This window comes from Amblyomma americanum, chromosome 5, assembly GCF_052857255.1.
Source record: "Amblyomma americanum isolate KBUSLIRL-KWMA chromosome 5, ASM5285725v1, whole genome shotgun sequence".
Taxonomy (NCBI): Eukaryota; Metazoa; Arthropoda; class Arachnida; order Ixodida; family Ixodidae; genus Amblyomma; species Amblyomma americanum.
The window spans coordinates 153,720,354-153,741,761 of NC_135501.1; the positions used below are offsets into that span (position 1 = coordinate 153,720,354).

The 21,408-nt window shown below is 45.0% G+C and overlaps 1 protein-coding gene across 1 annotated transcript in view; it reads right to left on the reverse strand.

Annotated features, from left to right (window-relative positions):
• LOC144134283 (arylsulfatase B-like) overlaps nt 1-21,206 on the reverse strand; it is a 42,629-nt gene extending 21,423 nt beyond the window's left edge. The window contains exons 1-4 of the mRNA XM_077667232.1: nt 21,102-21,206; nt 19,774-19,941; nt 3,658-3,756; nt 897-1,007 (exon numbers count right to left, since the gene is read on the reverse strand). Coding sequence (XP_077523358.1) covers nt 897-1,007; nt 3,658-3,756; nt 19,774-19,941; nt 21,102-21,206 — 483 coding nt within the window. The remainder of the gene's footprint in view (nt 1-896; nt 1,008-3,657; nt 3,757-19,773; nt 19,942-21,101) is intronic.
• Nucleotides 21,207-21,408: the final 202 nt, after the last annotated feature.

Here is a 21,408-nt window from a genome sequence, read left to right on the forward strand (position 1 = left end):
TTAATCAAAACCAAGTGCTTTCGCACGTAATACTCGGTTTAACAGCGTTAGAACTGACTCATTTTTGGCATGGTTGCCCATGTTTCATGCAGTTAAGGTTCACCGCTCATTTTACAAAAGGCTTTGCTATGCTCTTCGGCGTTAATGGAACACACAGCACCAAATTTATATAGACATAAGTAGCAGTTATATATCACATAGATTATCAATTTTCAGAGTGACAAGAATTCCACGTTCAATAACTCAAACAGGAAATCGGCGCCCTGAAGAGTATTGTAGCTAACGCTAGCTACTCACTGCCACCGCTTGCTTTACTGAGTGCTTTGGGACTTCTCGCGAACTGCCGCAACAGAGGATTCTGGCGAAAACAAAACAATGATAAGTGCACAAAATAATGTACTAGCGTCTCTGGCATGTGCCCGATTTTCCGCCAGAATCTAATTCCTAGCTTGCACCAAGAGGTGCAGACAGGTGAAGACAGGCCTGGTTAACCGCTTGAGGCCGGCACACTCCGGTAAGGAGGACTGTCACTAAGCCTGAAAAGTGCTGGTGTATGTCCGCACGTAGGCCCTTGATATGATCTGCACATGCGCAATGTCCGCCTTCATAAACTGCGCATTCGTAGATGGCAGCATGGGGAAACGGGCGGTGCCATGTAAGGAAAAAAAAACTTAATTGAGAAAGACAACCTGGTATCTTACAGCTGCGACTGCCCTGGCTGGTGGCGTGACCTACAGCGGGAAGCTCTTTCTTTCCTTGGATTTCACACATGCCTTCCTTCTCATATTTCTCGGAAGGTAGAATGTGATGACGAGTCTACACGATTACTCTAGTGTCTCAGCCAGTCGCCCTCAGCAAAAGCGCAAGTAGACTGCGGAACGCCGTTGAATACGTACGTCTTTCATAATCTCGTGGAAGTAGTCTGTTGGCCCGGTATAAAAGCCAAAAAAGGTGTCGAACCCCCGGTACGTAGGCGTGTAGTTGACGGTGGAGTATCCTAAATGCCACTGGTAAAACAAAAGAGCCTCGATATATCAGCACAAGTTCAAGCATCGAAATGAGGAATCATCATGAATAATCGCCAGCACATTACAAAGCTACCATAAACGCTTTAATATACTCCGACTTTTTATGCGCTACAGATGACCGAAGCAAGTTGCCGCCCAACGCTCTGAAAGCTCTGCTTCCTTAAAAAGAATTCAACGTTGGAAGCCTGTTGTCTTAATTATGCTTGTGTAATTTAGTGTATTATTTTTGAGGATATAGGTTTCTGTGTCTTCAAATGTATACAAATGAAAAAATTTTATTTTTCGTACTTTATAAATTACAATATTTGTTTTCACAAATCTTTTGTTGCATTATTTGTACGGTGTATTATTTTCACTTTTGATGTCTCAGCTTTAATAAGTATTATATTTAAATAAATTAATAAGGAATATCTTTAGTGAGTATTTTAAGGCGATCTAGTTCGCCAGCCTTGACCCTATTTTTGCGTTGACGCTTTCTCTCCGGCCTTTTTTGCGAAGGTCGGCCAACGACAGCTACCCGTATGCATTAAGCCACACGAGGAGCCAGAGGCCACTTCCCCAACGACGAAATAAAACTGATGGCTAAAGGAGCGGATGCCAGTCTAAAAAGGCCCTCATACCAATGTTGTCGACCCATTATAATGATGTCATCCACAATTCCCTTGCGCCCCTTAGCGTGACATTACGTGGGCTTGCATGTATAAGGAGATTACCAACGAATTGAGCGGATTAATCAAGATGTCACGAGAACCGGTCACCGCCACTGGATAGAAGGTGCTATCTGAAGGGCATTCGCTGCTCCTTTCTCCAGTTTTATCCAAGTTCAGCTGCTAGGCAACTAATTCGCATCGAGGGCAAATCACACTGTGGCAAAGGCGTTGATGGACACTTTCATAAGGGGCACGCTATTGCCGATAGTCTTGATGCTGCAGGTCGCAAACCCTCGATTAATAACTATATGACAGTTGTACTGTAGGACCACTAGGTTCTACGACAGTGTGTTTTAGTACGCTATATCTACAGCTTACGCTCAGCCGCTGGGCCTTTGTCTGTGCAATCCATCTTTGTGACCTAGGTGGCAGGTGGGCCAGCTAGATAACTTGACCTTTTGAACCCAACCACATCTGCCCAGCAGACTGTGAGCAAACTGCCCACTGCAGCAGATCGCAGCTCAGCCAATGACTCGTCGGTGAGAGAATCTTCGGGATCAGCAATCTGTTTCTCACAAGCCGCACCAGTGGCAACACATGCCATCGCAGGGCAGTGGAGCATCTCTTTACCGCTGCTCCAATGTGCCCCGACTGTTTTGAGGACCGCCAGCGCTCTATAAGTGTGAAGCAGTAGACGACAAAAAATTGACATTCGAACCGAAACCGTAGCGAAAAATTAAGCGCTAGTGCACCAAACTCGCATTTGGCGTAACCGCGCTGAATCTTGTGTAATTTTGTTTTTTACATGAGACAAGAATTCTCTCTTCGGTGCAGATTTTAGACGCTGGAAGAAAAAAAAGCAGAGGTGGAGAAAACTGTTTGCAAAGTCCTCTTTTCCCTTCAGTGAATAAGCCTTGAACGTACTCATTTAAAAGGACCGGAGCTCTTGCTACCAGTGGGCGATATGAACGGTCCGTAATAGACGATAGAATGCTGCGGAAAAGTAGCGACCGCCCCACATATCATGAATAGCTTGCGCATTTTTGTGCTGTCTCCTTCTTCAAAAGCAAGCTGCAAATGTCAGTCGAATAAATAAGAAAACACAAATCAGTTCAAATAAAGGGTGCAGTTTTAAGATGACAATTCAGCGCAACATTTTTTTTTATACAGGCAATGTGATGCAAGCTGCAAATGTCAGTCGAATTAATAAGAAAATACAAATCAGTTCAAATGAAGGGTGCAGTTTTAAGATGACAATTCAGCGCACAATTGTTTTTATACAGGAAATGTGATGTTATATTTCAGTGAGTCGGTGGAGGGTACTAGAATATACCTTTATTTCATTAACTATACCACGCCTTGTGCCGTACGTTTATTTGCTATCACAGAATAAGTAAGTCCATGCGATGTTGAAAGAAAAAGAGGGTGATTTTAGCGTGAGCCTGCCAAAAGCCACGTGTTTGGAGCTCTTTGACCCTAGATGCCATTGCGCCCCCCCCCAACCCCCCCCCCCCCCCAAAAAAAAAAAAAAAAAACATCCAGCACCACCAAAAGGGCGTGACTCCTGCATTCGCAGGACTAGAGTGTCTATGAGTAACAAGGAGATGTGGCTTTCTGAACGCTGCCTAGAGACTTCCTTTCAGTTGTTTGTTTTCATTACGATGTCGGCATAATTTTTTCCTTACTGCTGAATACATTCATGTGCTACCATTTATTCTGTGTTCTGTGTGTGTCGCTAGCATGCACGTTTTATAAGTAGTGAATTTCTTTTCATAGTAACCTGGGAACGAATACTTTCCGATGATTCATTTCGCTATAAATATTTAGTGGCGAAGGTGACGTTCCGGATAGGCATAAAAAGCGCAACCTTGAAGGAAATGGAAATGTGCAACACGCTCTGTGCATAAGGTCAAAAATCACTTTGGTTCGCCGTACAAAGCGGAGAAGTACATCAAGAGTACACTGAGAAAGAGGCTCACCTTTCCAGTTATATGTGTTTCGTAGCCCAGGTCCCTGAGGTGCTGAGGCAATATTTTAAAGTGAAGAGGCAAACCGCCAGGCTGCGCCGGTTGTAAGGGCTGTGTTACCCCTGGAAGTTGTTGTCAGAAGTAATATTACGAAGACATGTAGAGTGGAGCGATCTATACTGACTTGCATACCGCTTAAGTAATCCGTTGATGCTTCATGCAATCTCGAACATTTGCTTCTAGAAATGCCACATCGGCGGAGTGGGTCAACACTTGTGAAGCGGATAAGCACATGTATTCGTGCTACAAAATGAATAGACAATTTATGACAGCCTGTGCTCCTGCAGTGCACGTCATGATGCCGCTGTTCATGGTTTCAGTGTGCGAGCACTTTGGCAGCGCAACATATAGCTGCCCAGCTGCTCTGCTACAAATAGCCCAGTCTATAGAGCTTTTATGCAAAAGATGATCTCTGGGCAGTTAAGCAAAGCCACATAAATCATTTTTAGTGGGAGCCTTGGTGCTCAATGAAAAAATTGGTGGTGCTTTAGCTCTGGTTAAACCTGGAGTGACGCGATAGCTACAGCTTGCAGAGTGACCACATGACCAACCACGTGACCACGTGGCGGTGGCGGCGCCTTCACCGCCACGGCGCCGCCACGCTGAAGGTTCGAAATGCTACCGTAATGTAGCTATCGCTACAAAACAGGCAGCGGTCGATGTCATTACCTACTGCCCCCTTCCTACCTAGTACAAGAAAAGGAAAACGTGCCTGCACCATGCCTCGGCTGCATCACATAAGAAGAGGCAGCACCTTAGCAACTGACTCTATTTTGTTGCCTGCAAGTGCTTTTGCCTGGAAGAACAAATTGATCACGGTAGCAGATTAAACACCTAAATTCTTCAAGCGTGGCACAGCAGTAAAGGTTTACTCTGCCAGTGGTGTTAAGTATTGCAGGCTGCGTTTGCCGCAGTCGTAATAACTTAATTACGCAGTCAAGACGCCATCTAAGAAAACGTTCTTAGCGATTGAATACTCAATTTAATGCTCCTTCCAAGAGTGTTTGACTCTTCAGGCGCATTTGCCGAGCGATAATTTTGTTGAAAGGAAGAGGGAGGGTTGGGTCACCCGATACTACGCGAACGCCCACGCTAGGAGCGACGCTGTTAAAATAGGAATTACGTTTAAATTATCTATGTTAACAAGTCCTTCCAAACTATGACTGCAGTGAAGAAAGCCGCATAACACGACTTTTACATGCTCGGTGCACACTTTCTTTGGGCTTGCGTTACAGCTGTCGTCTTGAATCATGAACTCGAGGAAAAAAGCGTGCTCAGAGAACTTAGGGTGCACAGTGCACTAGAGGCAGAAGGATGCTAATCAGTCTAAGCCTTCCTAGGCTAAAGGAACCCCGGTATTAAGACCTCGCATATTTGCCTCCCATTTCGAGATAACCGGGATAAACTTCATATAGCCTTGAAAATGGACGCTGCAGCCGCTTTACTGATCCGGAGTTCCCGGGTTCGAACCCGACCGCGGCGGCTGCGTTTTTATGGAGGAAAAACGCTAAGGCGCCCGTGTGCTGTGCGATGTCAGTGCACGTTAAAGATCCCCAGGTGGTCGAAATTATTCCGGAGCCCTCCACTACGGTACCTATTCTTCCTTTCTTCTTTCACTCCCTCCTTTATCCCTTCCCTTACGGCGCGGTTCAGGTGTCCAACGATATATGAGACAGATACTTTATTCCCTTTATTCCCTTTATTCCCTTTATTATACTTTATTCCCTTCCTTTAATGAGACAAATGACGTTAATGTGCTGTGGACAAAGTTTAAAGACATAGTCATGCACTGTGAAAGCACCTACGTGCCTTTGAAGAAAAAGCGCATCAACAGGGAGTACCCGTGGATGGATCGTAATCTGATACATCAGAAACGCAAAATAAAACGCTCTCGAAAACGGGGTGACAGGAAACAACTTGCAAGTCTAGTACGCACTTTCAAAGATAAAGTGCGCGCTGCAAGAGATCAGTTCTTTTCTTCCACATTGATTTCTTTCATGTCAGAGCAACCAAGGAAATTCTGGCAATATTTATCTAAAGATAAAAGCGGCATCACAGAGATCAGAACATCTGGCACAGGCATTGACGATCCTTTGACCATTGCTAATGAATTTAACGCCTTTTTTCAATCGGTGTTTACCATAAACGCATCGCACGCGCACTTGCAACCTTACACGCTTCGTAATCCGATGCCCGAAGTAGATTTAAGCAAAAACGGCATCCTTAGTCTTTTACGTAATCTAGACATAAAAAAGTCATCAGGTCCTGACAAAATATCTAATGTTTTCCTTAACAGATACGCAATCTGGGTAGCAGAGTACTTATATGTAATATATAAAACATCGTTAGAATCCTGTGTGATACCAGATGACTGGCGCCTTGCAAGGATAGTTCCGATTCACAAATCTGGATCCCCTCTAGAACTAAATAATTACAGACCAGTTTCCTTAACATCCACAACTTGTAAACTGCTAGAACATATTTTATTTAGAGCGATTATAACACATTTAGAGAATAACCATTTACTTCATGCAAATCAACATGGATTTAGGGCTGGTTTATCCACAATAACACAGTTAGCTGAGATAACGGATGATTTTATGAATGAGCTGAATATGAGGGGTCAAATCGATGCAGTGTTTCTGGACTTTTCCAAAGCGTTCGATGTAGTTCCGCATGCCGATTTAGTAACTAAACTGCTCTCAATGGGCATTGAACGCAATATCATCCGTTGGATAGAATCTTATTTGTCCTCAAGAAAACAATACGTTGCTGTTAAAGACTGCGTTTCTGGTACACTGGAAGTGCACTGAGTGGTGCCACAGGGGTCAGTTCTCGCTCCCTTGTTGTTCTTAGTTTATATTAATGACATATATTTATCTGTTCAATCGCCTGTGAAGATCCGGTTGTTTGCGGACGATTGTGTTATTTATACTAGAGTAAATCATCACTCCGACCAAGTAAGACTTAATGAAGCGTTGCACTCAATTAGCGTATGGTGTGAAACATGGGGACTGAAGCTAAACACTTTGAAGACGGCAGCTATTACATTTACCAACAAGAAAGAACCCTTAGATTTTGCTTATATTATTAATAATTCTTATATTCATAAAACCCAGCGAGTGAAGTATTTAGGTGTTACACTCACAAGCAATTTAAGTTGGGAACCCCATATAGAAAACGTTTGCAGCAACGCGCTAAAAAAGCTGGCATTTTTGAAACGGAAATTGCGCCGTACTTCATCAACCGTTAAGTTAACAGCATACAAAGCTCTTGTCAGACCAAAATTAGAATATGCGGATTTAATCTGGAGCCCTCATCAAAAATATTTAATCAAGAAAATAGAAAGAGTGCAAAATTTAGCTTTGCGGTTTATATACTACACATACTCGCGTTTTTCAAGCGTGTCCGTTCTTCGCGACAGGGCGAAATTGAAAAAACTAGTTCATCGCAGAATTGTATCTCGCATCAAATTTTTATATCTGCTGTACCATGGTCACTACAGAATAGCGCGTGAATGTTATTTACCCGAGCCCCCCATGCGCTCTGCTCGTACAAACCACAACAAAACAATTAAGCAACCATTAAGTAACCTTAACATCCATCAATATTCTCTTTTTCCCCATGCAATTTCACTATGGAATAAATTACCCGAAGAAGTAGTTAACGCTAATACAATAGAATCGTTCGTTCAGCTTTCAAATAACCTTTTCTTTGACCTCTAAAATTGCCGCAATGAGAGCAGTTTCTTTTGCGTTACGCTTTTTCATTGTTATTTTGTTTACGTATTGCACTGTTGTACGTTCATGTTTATTTCTGTTACGTATAGTGTTACAATGATGTATGTACATGTTTATTGTGTTCTTAATTGCTAATTGGCAATGGTAATTTACGTTGTTGTATGTACCCACTCCTGCTTGGGCCCGAATAGGGCCTGCAGTATTTGTAAATAAAAAAAAAATTTCCTTTACCCCCCAAAAAACCAATTATTATTATTAGCCGCTTTACCTACACATATTAAATGTGATTATTGGAGTGGAATAACAGGCTTTCTCAGCACCCGAAAGGAGAGGGAAAACGAACCTTTTTCAGGTGCGGGGTGGACGGCAGGAGGGTAAGGAAGAACTGAAAAGTTTAAACGTAAAGTACGACTACCACCACGGCTACGACCGCCGACTCGACGCAGCCTTAAATAAATGCGCCACAAATGTGCAGCGAGAGCATATGCGGCACAAATAGCAGCTGTCTGTCGTAGCGACCCATTTTGGCGTAAAATTTGACGTCCGTGTTTGTTTACAGTGAGGCACTGATTAAAAAAAGAAAGTTTGCTTCACCGACAGTAAATATTCTATGTGGACCAAATATAAACTATGCTTTCTTCATTTCTGTGAGGAGGTTGCGCTTAGCAAAAAAAAAAAGAATGAAATAATTGTTAACATTTTGTCACAGATTTACGCTTGTCGAATCTGTTTCAGGGTTCTGTTTCAGGTTATAATCGCAGGTGTTGAGTGCGCGCTCACTGCCCTCTACTACAAGCCTGTGCAGAAACTGTTCCTTTACTTTTTCTGTGGTGAATGCTCATTTTCCAGAAAAGGCATCTGTAAGATAGAACATAAAAAAATGACGGTATAGGCCGCTAGGTGGTTCCATATGATCTGGCAGAAAAAAAAGTACATAATTTGTGACTGATATATTTGGTTCGTTTGTTGATGGGGGCTTACCGTCCCAAAGCGACTCAGCCCATGAGGGACGCTGTACCGAAAGGCTCTGGAAATTTCGAGTACCTAGGGTTCTTTAACGTGCACTGACATCGCGCAATACAAGGGCCTTTAGAATTTCGCCTCCATCGAAATTCGACCGCCGCGGCCGGGATCGAACCTGCGTCTTTGGGATCAGCAGCCGAGCGCCATAACCACTGAGCCACCGCGGCGACTTGTGTGACGGAAACAAACGAATGTTTACAGCGACTGGGCTCTTAGAAACATTAGTACTGCATGCGTGATCGCTGATTTTGAGGAGTTTATGACAAATGCTGGATAATACCTGAAAATTTTTCTATATGTGCAAATGATGGGATAACTACTTTCCTAACATTGCTTCGCTCTTGCAGGAAGGGTGCGAAAAGTTATGAAAGCGTGATTAACGGACCTCACATCGTAATCGTGTCCATTAGGTGGGCGCTGGACGCGCTCACTTAGGGCCACTTGATTTACCGTGTAGGGAACTCCATAAACGCATATATAGACATGCTTTTCGGCGGCAAGTGTGTATTACGCACACTCAGTTTTGCAACTCATAGAAGCCGTAATGAACTTCAGCCAAAGCTGGACAGCTGCTGCCTGGCGCCGCCATGCATGCTGCCTATGTGACTTGAATGGCGAAGTTTTTGTTATTACTAATCATACTGCTAACGGGCTCGATTTTAAACAGGGTTCACATTCTAGAAGGATCTCGTGCACAGATAAAAGATAGTAGCGCCTCAATATCCTGCATAACGTTTGTTCCAAAACTGCGGCGACACTAGCCGGGAGCTGTCTCAATTCATGAGAATGATATTACAAATTACTCTCCATTTTATTATATATATATGCGATACAACCAACTGCACAAGCTATGGCATGCCCAATTTCTTTATATGCGGAAGGTTTGGAAAATACCATTTTATACTAAATTGTTCATTTTGGTTTCCTGAATATTGCGGTTTTTTGTTATTAAGTTTTATTCTGGTATACCATATCTATTTTCAACCCTTACAGCAGGTTTTATCGGAATTGCAGCCCATACCAGGAGCCTAGTTTCTGTTAAAGCACTATTTATCACCCTTGACTGGCCACAAAATCTCAGGCAGGAGAACAGTTGTTGTCCTATGGCTGTCTTCGGCATCATACTATGTATATATACACGTTGTGGCGCACTTTCCCGGTTGTACCGCTAATTAATGTAACTTCTAATTGCAGTTAAACAAGTTGTTCACTTCATTATGAAGAAGGCTTTGTACTTCTTAATACATATTGGTCCTCCTTTTTTAAGTGCTTCGACTCCATACGTGCTGTGCTGGCAGGTTTCGTTTGAAGACATAATGGCTGTTTTAGCGTAGCCGACTGCCAATTTTAAGAAGTTAAAGTAAAAATTGCTCATACTTGTAAGTCGCTCTAGTACAAGGCCAAAATTCTGTCTGTAGCCAATGAGAGAGAAGCCTCCATTTTTAAGGAGCACCACCCAACAGCCAAATCTCCCCTTTACCCTCCGAGCAATGGGGACACCTATCTCCCGATCGCCATCATCGATCCAACTCCTCACCCGTCCATCCTTACCCTCCAACTCCTGACTCATTCGCCTTTGCCCTCTAACTCTCTACCTAACCATCTTTATCTTGAAACTCCCTGCCCAGCCACTGGATGGATAGATGGATGGATGGATAGATAAGGCTGAACCCTTTAAATCAGGTGGCGGCTCAAGTCACCAAGGCATGACTCGTAAAATTTTACTTTCATCTTGATTTTAGCCACCAATCAGATAACCTTCGCTTGGTTACTTCTACCCGCTTAAATCTATTTTTCCTTCACTGTCCTTAAACCCCAATGGTTTGAATAAATCAGCCCCGCTGCCTTCCACTGTAAGGTGAAACCCTTTACAGAAAAGTATCAAGTGTTGAACCGTTTCCTCCTCCTCTCCACAAGCATCACACAACGTGCCTATCTCGTGGTAACTGACTCTATATGTCTTATTAGTCCTAAAAACTCCCGTCCTGGCCTTGAGCAACAAAGAACTTCTCCTAAATTTCCTGCTTAAAGATCCTGGATGTTCCCAGTGCCGATTTTGTCAGCATCCCTGTTTTCCCCAGAGCTCTCTCTGTTTATTTAACCTTTTTTAACCGATAATTGCTGCCCTGCCCCCCTAAGCTGCTGTCCAGATATTTGCTCGTAAATTATCTAGTTCGCTTCCTCTATTTTGCGTCCACATTTCTCATGTACAGGTACCTGAAAATTTTCCTAAACCACTGCTTTTGCTCTATTTTTCTTAATCACGCCTACCCCGCCGCGGTGGCTCAGTGGTTAGGGCGCTCGACTACTGATCCGGAGTTCCCGGGTTCGAACTCGACCGCGGCGGCTGCGTTTTTATGGAGGAAAAACGCTAAGGCGCCCGTGTGCTGTGCGATGTCAGTGCACGTTAAAGATCCCCAGGTGGTCGAAATTATTCCGGAGCCCTCCACTACTGCACCTCTCTCTTCCTTTCTTCTTTCACTCCCTCCTTTACCCTTCCCTTACGGCGCGGTTCAGGTGTCCAACGGTATATGAGACAGATACTGCGCCATTTCCTTTCCCCCCAAAACCAAATATTATTATTATTATTAATCACGCCTGAAATGCTATCTTACTACTAGCTTCTCCGCTCTCGAAAGACGCCCATCCCATACCGCACTGTACGCCCTGATAAGCCGTATTGCCATAGGATCCCAAAGCTGGCCTCCCTACGCCACATTGTTTGATTTCTAACCTTGCTTGAACATCTGGTCTCATGCACAGGACCGCATTGCCGAAAGTCAGACTAGGAACAATCACCCCCTTCCAGGTCCCTCTTACCACTTCATACATACCTATTATAATTTGACAGTGCCCTGTGTTTCATGATAGCAGCATTCCTATTAGCTTCATTCGTTGCATATTTTTCTTCCGTCAAATACTCCGCACCCTTATTTATCCACACGCCAAGATACTTATATCCTACTTCTATCGTGAACTCCTGTATTCTATGCTCGCCGCCCTTATCATTAGAGATGCACTAAAGATGAATCTGAACTCATATTTTTACCGCGTGAACTCTATCTACACGTTCCGGGTATTCTAAGAAACATCGAATTATGGTCCTGTGCAGCATATTTTTCTAATCAAATCGGATTAAAAGTCCCGGCTCCCGCCTTTTCTTTGAACTCAAAGCGGTAGGTGCCCATGCAGGTACGGAACGGCAACGCGACAGCGAAATTAAATTCAAAGATGCCTGTTGAAATCCAGCTTCACTCCAAAAGCTGCTTCCACCAGAGTCCTCCCCACCCCACACTCCAAGATAGGGGGCTGCGTTTCCACCCGCCGTCAACTTCGACCCTCCTCCCCAGCCGACCTCTATCCACCGGAAGTGCCACTACATTCGTCCACCTTCACCCTCAATAAAAAATTTGCTTGTGTGTGTGAAGCCTTTCTTTACAGTAAAATATTTCACTAGAATAAAACAATCTGAGTATGACTGAAAGGTAAATCCAACTGCTTGCACATAATTGTCGTATCAGATGTCTGATCATCCCGTAAGTTGTTCCGGAGTGTAAAGGCCGCTTTCGCGATGTACTAATAGAAATGTCGGCTGACGTCATAAAACCGATGGATCATGGTGTGCTTTAAGAGAGTAGTGGTGAGCACCACAGCATAGGCTCGACATAGTGTTTCGTAGCATGTGTTCAGCGGAGTTACGTGAACTAGTGGGCGCTGCATTGGGTGCTCCACATCCTCGTGGCTTTCGAATAGCAGGCGCGGTGGTCAAAATTCATTGAGCCACCGGGCCGACGGTGATCGCTCTTTATAAATTATTAAAAGTGATATGGCTATTACTGACAACCTGGTGCAAGTCTTTAATTTCAATGGAGCGTCTAACTGCTAAATATAAAGCAGGTAATAAGTTATTAACATTATTCCCGGCTTTTCTGATGGCTGACCATATCGGCAGTAGTACGCCGTAAAAAGGGATATAGTTACGCGACGGGAAGCCGAAGAAAACAGGACGACACGACGTTTGGCGACAGCATGATTTAATGGCTTCGGGCTCAGCGCGATCGCTCCTACCCGTACCACTGCCCGATTCGTCTTCTTATAGTTCCTTAGATGACATGGGAAAACCGGGCGATCGTCTCGATCGCGAACTAGAATGACATTGACGATGTGAAGCACGACATGGCGAGGCGTTAAGGTATAGTTGAGTGTAGAAAGGAAGAATGTAAAGGGCTTGCCGCCACGATGGATGACATTATAATCATATGAGCGCTGGGTCCACGAAGCTTCCGGGCCACAGGTTACCTGGAGTCGACGGCCGAGGCACATGGGCGCACGTGACGGCACGGGCGGGGGGCTGTGTGCTCTTGTGTCTCGAAATGGTGGGGTCGTATGATCTGATCATGGCGGCATCATCAGTTCATCGGGTCTTCTTGTCAGGGCGGGGGACGGGGCTGGGGCACAGTCGGGTGATGAGGACCATGAACACATGGCCGACGACCATAGCAGACGCTAGGCGCTGAATCCTCAGGGCCAGGATGGCGATGAGAATCCCGCAAGTCACATCAAAAGCTTACGTGACGGCAAATCGATGAAAATAGGATGATATGACGGATGGTGATTGCATGATTTAATGGCTGCGAGCCCAGCGCGAGCCATCTTACCCACGCCACTGCCCGTCATTATCTTCTTCAGGGCAACAACAAGAACAATAATATTTACGCATGAAGCTCTTTGACGCACAAATATTGTTGTTATTATCCTCAAGAAGATAATCACGGGCAGTGGCACGGGTAAGAGCGCTCGCGATGTTCCCGCAGTCATTAAATCATGCAGTCACCATCCGTCATATCATCCTATTTTCATCGATTTGCCGTCATGTAACATTTTGATGTGAGGTTCGGGATTCTCATCGCCATCCTGGTTCTATTTATAAAACAGCCTATTTATAAAATAGCACCACAGCGGTGGCCAAGTGGTTGAGCATCCGCCTCTCATGCGGGACGTGCGGGGCTCGATCCCCACTGCCGCCGGGTACCCACCGGGGATACAATGGGTACAAACTTTCTCCTGGTCTGGTGCTCGGCTTCCTTTGGGTGAAATGCTTGGGAAATGGGTCTTTGACCCCACCTTGACAAATCTAAAATACCTTGTGCCTTGGCGCTCTTTGCCAAAGATGGCCTTGTACCATAAAAATCCTTAATTATCATCATATTTATAAAACAATTGTGGCGGTATTTCCTTAAGCACCTGGTATAGCATCTGCTATTTGAGCCCTGAGTCTCCTTTTACAAAAAGTGCGCACTGGCTTAAATAAAGCATTATTTCTAGCAATGTTACCTTTCTAATGCGTCCCGTTTAGGAGGTATACATGTTAATAAGACCTGTACCTCCCATACCCTGGGACATATGAAGGCGCTTTTATTCATGCAGCTGCTGGTGCATGTTATGAATGAACATGTTCTCGTTAGCATATATCTTGTCCTTTTGAAACATTCCTGCACAAACTGTCTTGCCGCGTATATGGCTTGTTCACTTGCAGCATGAAATGACAATTCTTCCCGCAAATTAACTCGCCTACAGTGCCTAAATTCTGCATTTTCCCTCTTCGTCTATTTTCTGGCACGGGCTTTTTATTATCGAAAAAAATTTCTGCTCTACTTGTATCTTCAGTATACAGGGGCCACTGCAATGTAAAACCTTCCTGTACTGTCATCATTCAAGTGTAATTAACGAATAAAAAATCAAATGGTGGTCACGATCTCGCGGAGCAATGTTTTAGCGTCAGCTATGGGGTGAAATAGAGCCATTTTTTTTCTAAGCCTGTATAGGCTTGTTCGCGTTTCTCATTTTCTCACGTCAGCGATTGCAGTAGTTAGCAGGACGGACAATCGCGGCCGTCAGACTCGGAAAGAAAAACGCTCTGCCGATACTGGTGTGCCACCGAATTCGTGCTTGGCTCGCGGACGCCGTCTACGTAGACGTGAAACCGGGAAAAGAACTAAGAGAAGCTAACACTTTAACAAGCAGTTTTAAACCTTGTTGGAAGATCCTTCAAAATACCTAGGTTTACTGACTTCCGGGAAGTAGGTGCATCGCAAATAGCAGAACTACAATCGCACTTTTTTCGTGTCGTTCCAGTGCTTAACTTCGCATCTTGATAGCGGCCAACAATTACCACGTCCGACAAGTACCAAAGTGCCATTTGCCCGCGGAAACAGTGGAGATCTTGCTTCAGCGAGGCGATTTAGACGTTGAGTAGGAAAAATATATCGGAGAAGTGTGTGATAAAAGACTGCTTCTACCGTCACAGTCTGTCTTTTTATTTTTAAAAAAGCAAGACTGGAGATTTCAGCGAGAGAGAAAAAACCTTCGCAAGAGCGAAACAGTTATGCGCCGAAAATTACATAAGCCTACCCCACGAGGGTCAGTTGGCGATCAAGTGGCGCGCGGAAAGCGGAGTATTGTAAGGACTGCGGACAAGGGGATGGAGGAGGGAGGAGAGGTCACTACCCTCTTTTACTCGTGGTAGAAGGTACAGTGGTGAAGAAAGATGTAGGAGGTGTTGAAGAATATTCCCAAATGTCTAAACGAATGTTATCGAACTGTCCCGTGTTTAAACTTTGAATAGTATGTCGTAATTGTTATTTCTGGATTCGATAAGCAAAAACACTTGTAAATTGGCAAGAAAAGTAATGTAATAAAATCTAAAAGTGGGGCGCCATGAATGAATGGCACACGATAAGACATCTTGCGTCAAAACAGCGCCCAAAAAACAGCCCCGCGACAGAACAGGTCAGATAAAACACGGCAAGCGACAAAACGCCGCAGGGAAAAAACAGCATGGCGACAAAACAGCTCAGAGAAAAACCAGAACGCGTCGGAACAGTGCGCCTGACAAAATGGCACAGCGACAAAAGACCACACCGAAAAAAATTGACTGTGGCTTAGCTCTAGTTAAACCTGCAGTGACCCGATATCTACAGCTCGCCGAGCGGAACTCGTTAAGCCGAATTGCAAAGTCAGTCTTTCACCGCTCCGTTTCGCTGTGCGTTCCTTCTTGATCTTCTTCCCACATGACACAGCGCATGCGCACAGGTGTTGCAGCTCGGCTTCGCCGCCGGCAGCACCAGCTGCTCCGCACCGCGTGAACAACCATGTGGCTGGTCGCGTGACCAGCCACGGCGCCGAGCCGCTGGCAGCTGCTCCATACCACGTGACCATGGCGGCGCTTCCACGCTGAAGGCTCGAAATGCTGCCGTAATGTAGCTATCGCTGCCAAACAGCACGACGACTGAAGAGCACAAGGAAAAACATCACAGTGACAGAACAGTACATCGGAGTAAGGTGCAGCCCTGCTGGAGGGGTTAAGAATTATAGCCACAACCGCAAACGCTAAATCACAACTCATCTGTTAGTGACCTTCGGATTCAGCGAGGGTTCGTTTCAGAGACTCAGTAATGAACAGGGTAGGGTAATATTCGCGATAAGAAATACCGACTTTTTTGTGGCGGGTAGTGGAATTAATGACGGTAAAAAAAGTTGTTCTGGTGGCATTGATTCGGCGAGTTGACCATCGTGGAGCTAAATTCTGGCGGTTGCGAAATAAGCTACAAAGCAGACCTGAATATTCATTCATCAGTGTGAATTCGTTAATTGTAAGTTTATGTTGCGTTCCTTTTTTCAATTGAAAGAAAATTATCTCTAAAACTCAATTTTCGCAAAAATTGACCAAAGCTACTGTCTTCGCTTGGAAGGCAATTTTATTATAACATCACTGTTCGCCAAATATGACCGTTTAATCAGGAACCACAAGAAAATCTAACAGAGGTGGGGGTCTGCTGAAGCAGAATTGTAGAAAGAACGAAAGGGGTATAGTTTGATAGGAGGTCTATTGCCCCATCGGGCTTGCAGATTGGGAGAGTCCCGCAAAATGTAAAATAATAAGGAATTAGTGCAAACAAGACTAGATACACTACCTGGGGAATTTGACCTCCGAGCAGACGCCCGGGCCATTTTGTCTCTCAGTCGCCGAAATTCTTCTTACAGAGTACAGAAAGAAACTAGATCATTGAAGCCCAGTAAGCAAGGACTGCATAACCACTAGTTCTGCCATATGCACCGTTCAAGCAACGCTGTTCCTCAGTGAATGAGCCTGCCCTGTTTTTTTAATAAAGCAGCGAAACGAGCACTCAGAAACTCCAAAAGTCGCTGCCACGTGTGTTGTGATTTATCGTTTGCGGTCATGGCTATGATAGTTCACCCCTCCAGCAGGGCGGCACATTACTCGATGTGCTGTTTCTTCATCGTGCTGTTTTTTTCGTGCGCTCATTTATCGTGCTGTTTTTTCGCTGTGCTGTTTGTCGCTATGCCGTTATTTGCCTCTGCTCTTTTGTGTTTTGTGGCTGTGCTATTTTTGTGCGCTGTTTTGACGCATGCTGTCTTGAAGTGTGCTGCTTTTTTCGCGTCCCGTAAAATTGTTAGCGCTGTGTTCGTCTTGGAGAGAGAGAGCGAGAGATAACTTTATTTGCTCAAATCAAATGTCGTTGCCGGTGTCTTCAGTGGTCGAGTCCCTAGTTTAGGACTCCGGTGGCCTTTCCTGCATAGTACGCGCGGTCATTTAGCCGTAGCCGGTCTCCCGCGTCTTAGGTGGACAGCGCTGCTTCCCACTACTCCAGAGTGACAATCGGAATCACTGGGAATGCCGCGGGGGGACTGGCAGCCCCATGTAACACCCCTCTTTTGGGGCCTTTAAGGTAATAAAATGAAATGAAATGAAATGAAATGTAGTATAAGGATTGGCCTATCACCGCATCATGGGCAGGTGTCCCTTTATGCGGTCGGGTGCATTTTGTTGTAGATAAGCACTGTAAGAATTTATCTGCAGCTGCCGCGAAGATACTGACTGCTCCCTGTCTAACTTGTTATATGACGGCGTGTACTTTCGCTTGCCTTGTCTTTAATATTCCAATATCCCTCCGCACGCCTGAAGCGCGAGTGACTCGTCCTCAACGCCTTGACCTCATCAGATCAGTTTGTGTCCTCAAACTCTTCGGTTAGCCTGAAGATTGCCTATCACGTCTTCGCGTCTGGGTGTCCAAATAATTAGATGTTTTGCTTGCGATAGGCGTCCTGTTCTGAGCATATTGGAGGCCCTTTCACCATAGTCTTCGCTTTATGAATCTCCGCACGCGTCCTGCAAGTCCGTGATTATTTTCAGAGAGTTTTCGGTTCTGTGTCCTCATGAGACCGGTTGCCCAAGAGCGTTTATTAAAGGGAATATCCCGGAGAAAAATGGCGGCGCCATCTTTCTGGGACACCTCATTTAATAAACGCTTTAAAGCGTATATTGCGCACGCATTATTGTTTCATTGCGTCAGTTCCTTAGAGCCACTAGTATCGCTGTGCATTAAGCAACCGAGCTAAGGCTCTTAGATGCATGAGGCGAAGAAAGCAGTTATTGTGTTTGCTTTTCGGATAAGTGTATTTTTCAGGAAAAGAATGGAGGGTTTTAATGCTGATTGCACGGGATGTGTGCACATATCCAGAGAGAACCCAATTACTCTCCAGGGCGAATGCAATGCGCCTTGATTATTACGCTTCAAAGAGTTTATTTAATGAAGCGTCCCAGAGAGTAGTGCCGGTTCCATGACGTAGAACTGTTCAGTGCCTATCGCTGGATAAATTTTTGAAAATTAGTCGGGCTATTTCTTTAGGAAGGAAGGTACGCTTGTACTCATAAGAGTGGTGACACAGTGCCGCTCTTAACTGCGGGCTCACGCAAAACGGACAAGGACAGGAAATCTAGACAAACGCTACAATTTTGCAGGACTGCCACCAAGTGCCGCTTGGAGCTGAGTACTCAAAATCGCCGCTAGAACTTGGGATGTTCGGTATATTGCACTGGTTTTCTATGGCCGTTGCAAATAGTTGGGGTAAACGCAGCTAGCATTTCTTGTGTCATATATGGAAGCGAGCGGGAATAGACGTTCTTGATAATTACTATGCTTATGCAAAATCTCTCGGGACCCTCTAGCTTTGTTGCGCGAACTGTAATATCTTAAGCCATTTAGTACAAGGAATTTAAGAAGTACAACGGCAGCCATGTAAAGCGTTTCGCATAACACGTCAGGTGGACACCACCTCCACGTGCCTCAAAGAGCCACTGAGGTACCCACTGACCCAGGGAGTCAGTTAAGGACCTTTCCTTTCCTCAAAAACCGACCGATTGCAAACCCTTCGTTAGCTTTGAGAAAAGGAAAGGCGCATAACCGCCACCATCGGTAGGTCGACACCACCGCAACCTCACAGCGCGATTTAGTGGTCGACTTCCTCAGTGCGCCATACACGTATGTAGCATTACTTTCCTCAGAACTAACAGAGGCCCGGTTTAAACTGCGAATAACACCAGGTTGGGAGCAATACAATTTGTTTCGTGCAAGAGGGCCCTTGAGTAGGTAAAGTGTGTCGGGAACATGATCGAACGAAAGACCGCAACTAGAAGAAGGCTGAGTATGCACGTGAGCACATAGACGCCAAAATGGACCCCCAAGATGGCGAAGCTAGCAGTCGCCAGTAAAACGTCATAATCGGCCTGCCATTCCGGACATTTCGGCCGCTAATGGCAATAAACTTTTGCTTATTAATGCGCTAAGCCGCAAGCTGCAAGCGTATATTGCCTAGATATAATTTTTTTCAAAATTCTAAGCTGAAATACAACTTTTTAAGATACGGTGTGCTAGCCTTTGGCGGCCAACAGATGACTGCAGTTGCTACAAGCAGAGGGAATTTGGGAATGTTCTCGATAGAACCCAGTTCATGATACCTTTTCCATAACATTAAGTTCTTATCTGAGTTGGTATCTTGAAGTGCGTTTATTTTAATATATTGTTAATCTGTTGCATTATTTGTCCACCCACCCTTGCCCAGGACCCTAGATAGGGTTTGGAGTACCTGTGTAGCAAATAAGAAATTAACAGCGCTCTAATTTTTGTGAGTGCAAAAATTTTTTTCTCTTGTGGCCAGTGTTTGATCCCGAGTGCCGCTGGGTACCCACCAGTGATACAATGGGCACAAGCTTTTCCTTAACCTTGTGCTCTGCTTATCTTGGGTGAAATGCTGGGAAAATGGGTCTTTAACCGTGAGTAGTCAAAAACACCTTGCGCTATGACGATCTTAGGCCGCAGATGCCCCCGCGACATAAAAATTTATAATTATCATCATCAGATTTCAGTTACGCAGTATCTCAGGCTCAGCTTCGTGAATCAAGCAGAACTCTCCTATGCAACTATCGCTAGAGAGAAGTAAGCACCATCTGACCATTGTGGATCGGATAGAGACCAGTCATGAGCGCCGCCCTGGTGGGCGAGCAGAGCGGTTGTACATAGTAGTTGCTGAGGAGTACGCCCGTGCTGGCCAGAGCGTCCAGGTTGGGCGTTGGGATCTGCGTCGACCCATAGAGGCTTGTGTCTGCCCAGCCCTGCGCAGATGGAGGGAGAAAGCTATAACTTTGAAACATATAACTTCGTTGATCGTATGCATAATTAGGTAGAAAGAGACTTGGAAAAGGTATAGCACTGGCAAAGCGCTTCACGAATGTGGCAGAGATTTCTGCAGCAACTGGGCAGCAACCACAAGAATGTCGTAGTCATGTCCTTCTTCCACTCGAGCAAAACTAGGGCATGCCAGTGCTAATGGCAACATTTTTCTCAAGGGTGGGTGCTCCCAAAAACTTACGGAAACACATTTTTGTGCCCACAGCTCGAACTATTTGTCTTCATCACCTTCCTCCTTGTTCTTCACCATACGAGTCTACATTCCTCCAATTCCTTTAAATACCGGAAACAGCCGCCGCGGTGGCTCAGTGGTTATGGCGCTCATCTGCTGCCCAGAAAGACGCGGGTTAGATCCCGGCTGCGGCGGTGGAATTTCGATGGAAGCAAAATTATGCAGGCCCGTGTACTGTGTGATGTGAGCGCATGTTAAAGAACCCCAGGTGGTCAAAATTTACGGAGCCCAGTCACTTTGGGACGTTACACTTGCATAAACCATAAAAACCTGAAACCGTCTTTGAGGCGCATATTTGGCTCAAGAGATAGGTGGAAGCTCTCGAGTATAAAGAAAAATTATGATAATTTTGGCGCAACTAGGCTGGTTTACTGAGCTGATTATTTGATTCATTTTTGTTAAATTGCTGAAACAACAGGTACGCATTGAAACATAAGCGCTCTAGGCCGTGTATATACCTCATGTGGTAGCATTCCTCACAGAAAATTCATCAAAAATCATAAGCTTGCGTTCAACTGTGCTTTTGTAGCGTCCGTCGTGAATGAATGAGCTGTTTATTTCGAAAGGGTAGGAAATTATTTTGTTGAGACAGGAAAAAGTGGGGACCTATCAGATACAACGGCGGATGCCTTGGGTGGTTAAGCCATGCTCTGCGCAGCTTTGTAGAGGCCAGCCTTGTAGAGGCGGAGGTGTAGAGCATATTTGCCAATGTCTTCCCCGATGCCGTTAGCTTCGACTCTTGTCAATGAACAAAATTCCTCGCCATCGTCGTTTATGAAAAAAACTCGGTTCATGCATCAGTCACGCCTTGAACTAGAAAAGAAATTGAGCAGTCAAATGTCACTGCCTCACCAGGTCGTCGGCAAGAATAAATATGATGTGCGGAGGCTTTTTTTGGGCGTCGCAGAGAGTCACACCGCAGACAATGAAGCCAACCAGGAAGAGCCAAGGCAGCATAACCGCTCCTCCTAGTGAAAACTGGCAGAGCCGAGCAGTGGGAAAAAAAACAATCCGTTGCGTAATGTAAGCTCAGGTTATCTGCAGGGATTCCAAAAACAGCACCTTGATTGCATGAAGAGGTCGCCCCTTATGCATATTTACAAGGAAAGAAATTGCTATGAACAAGTTTCTGTGACGAAAGTAAAGCTTACGCTACGCG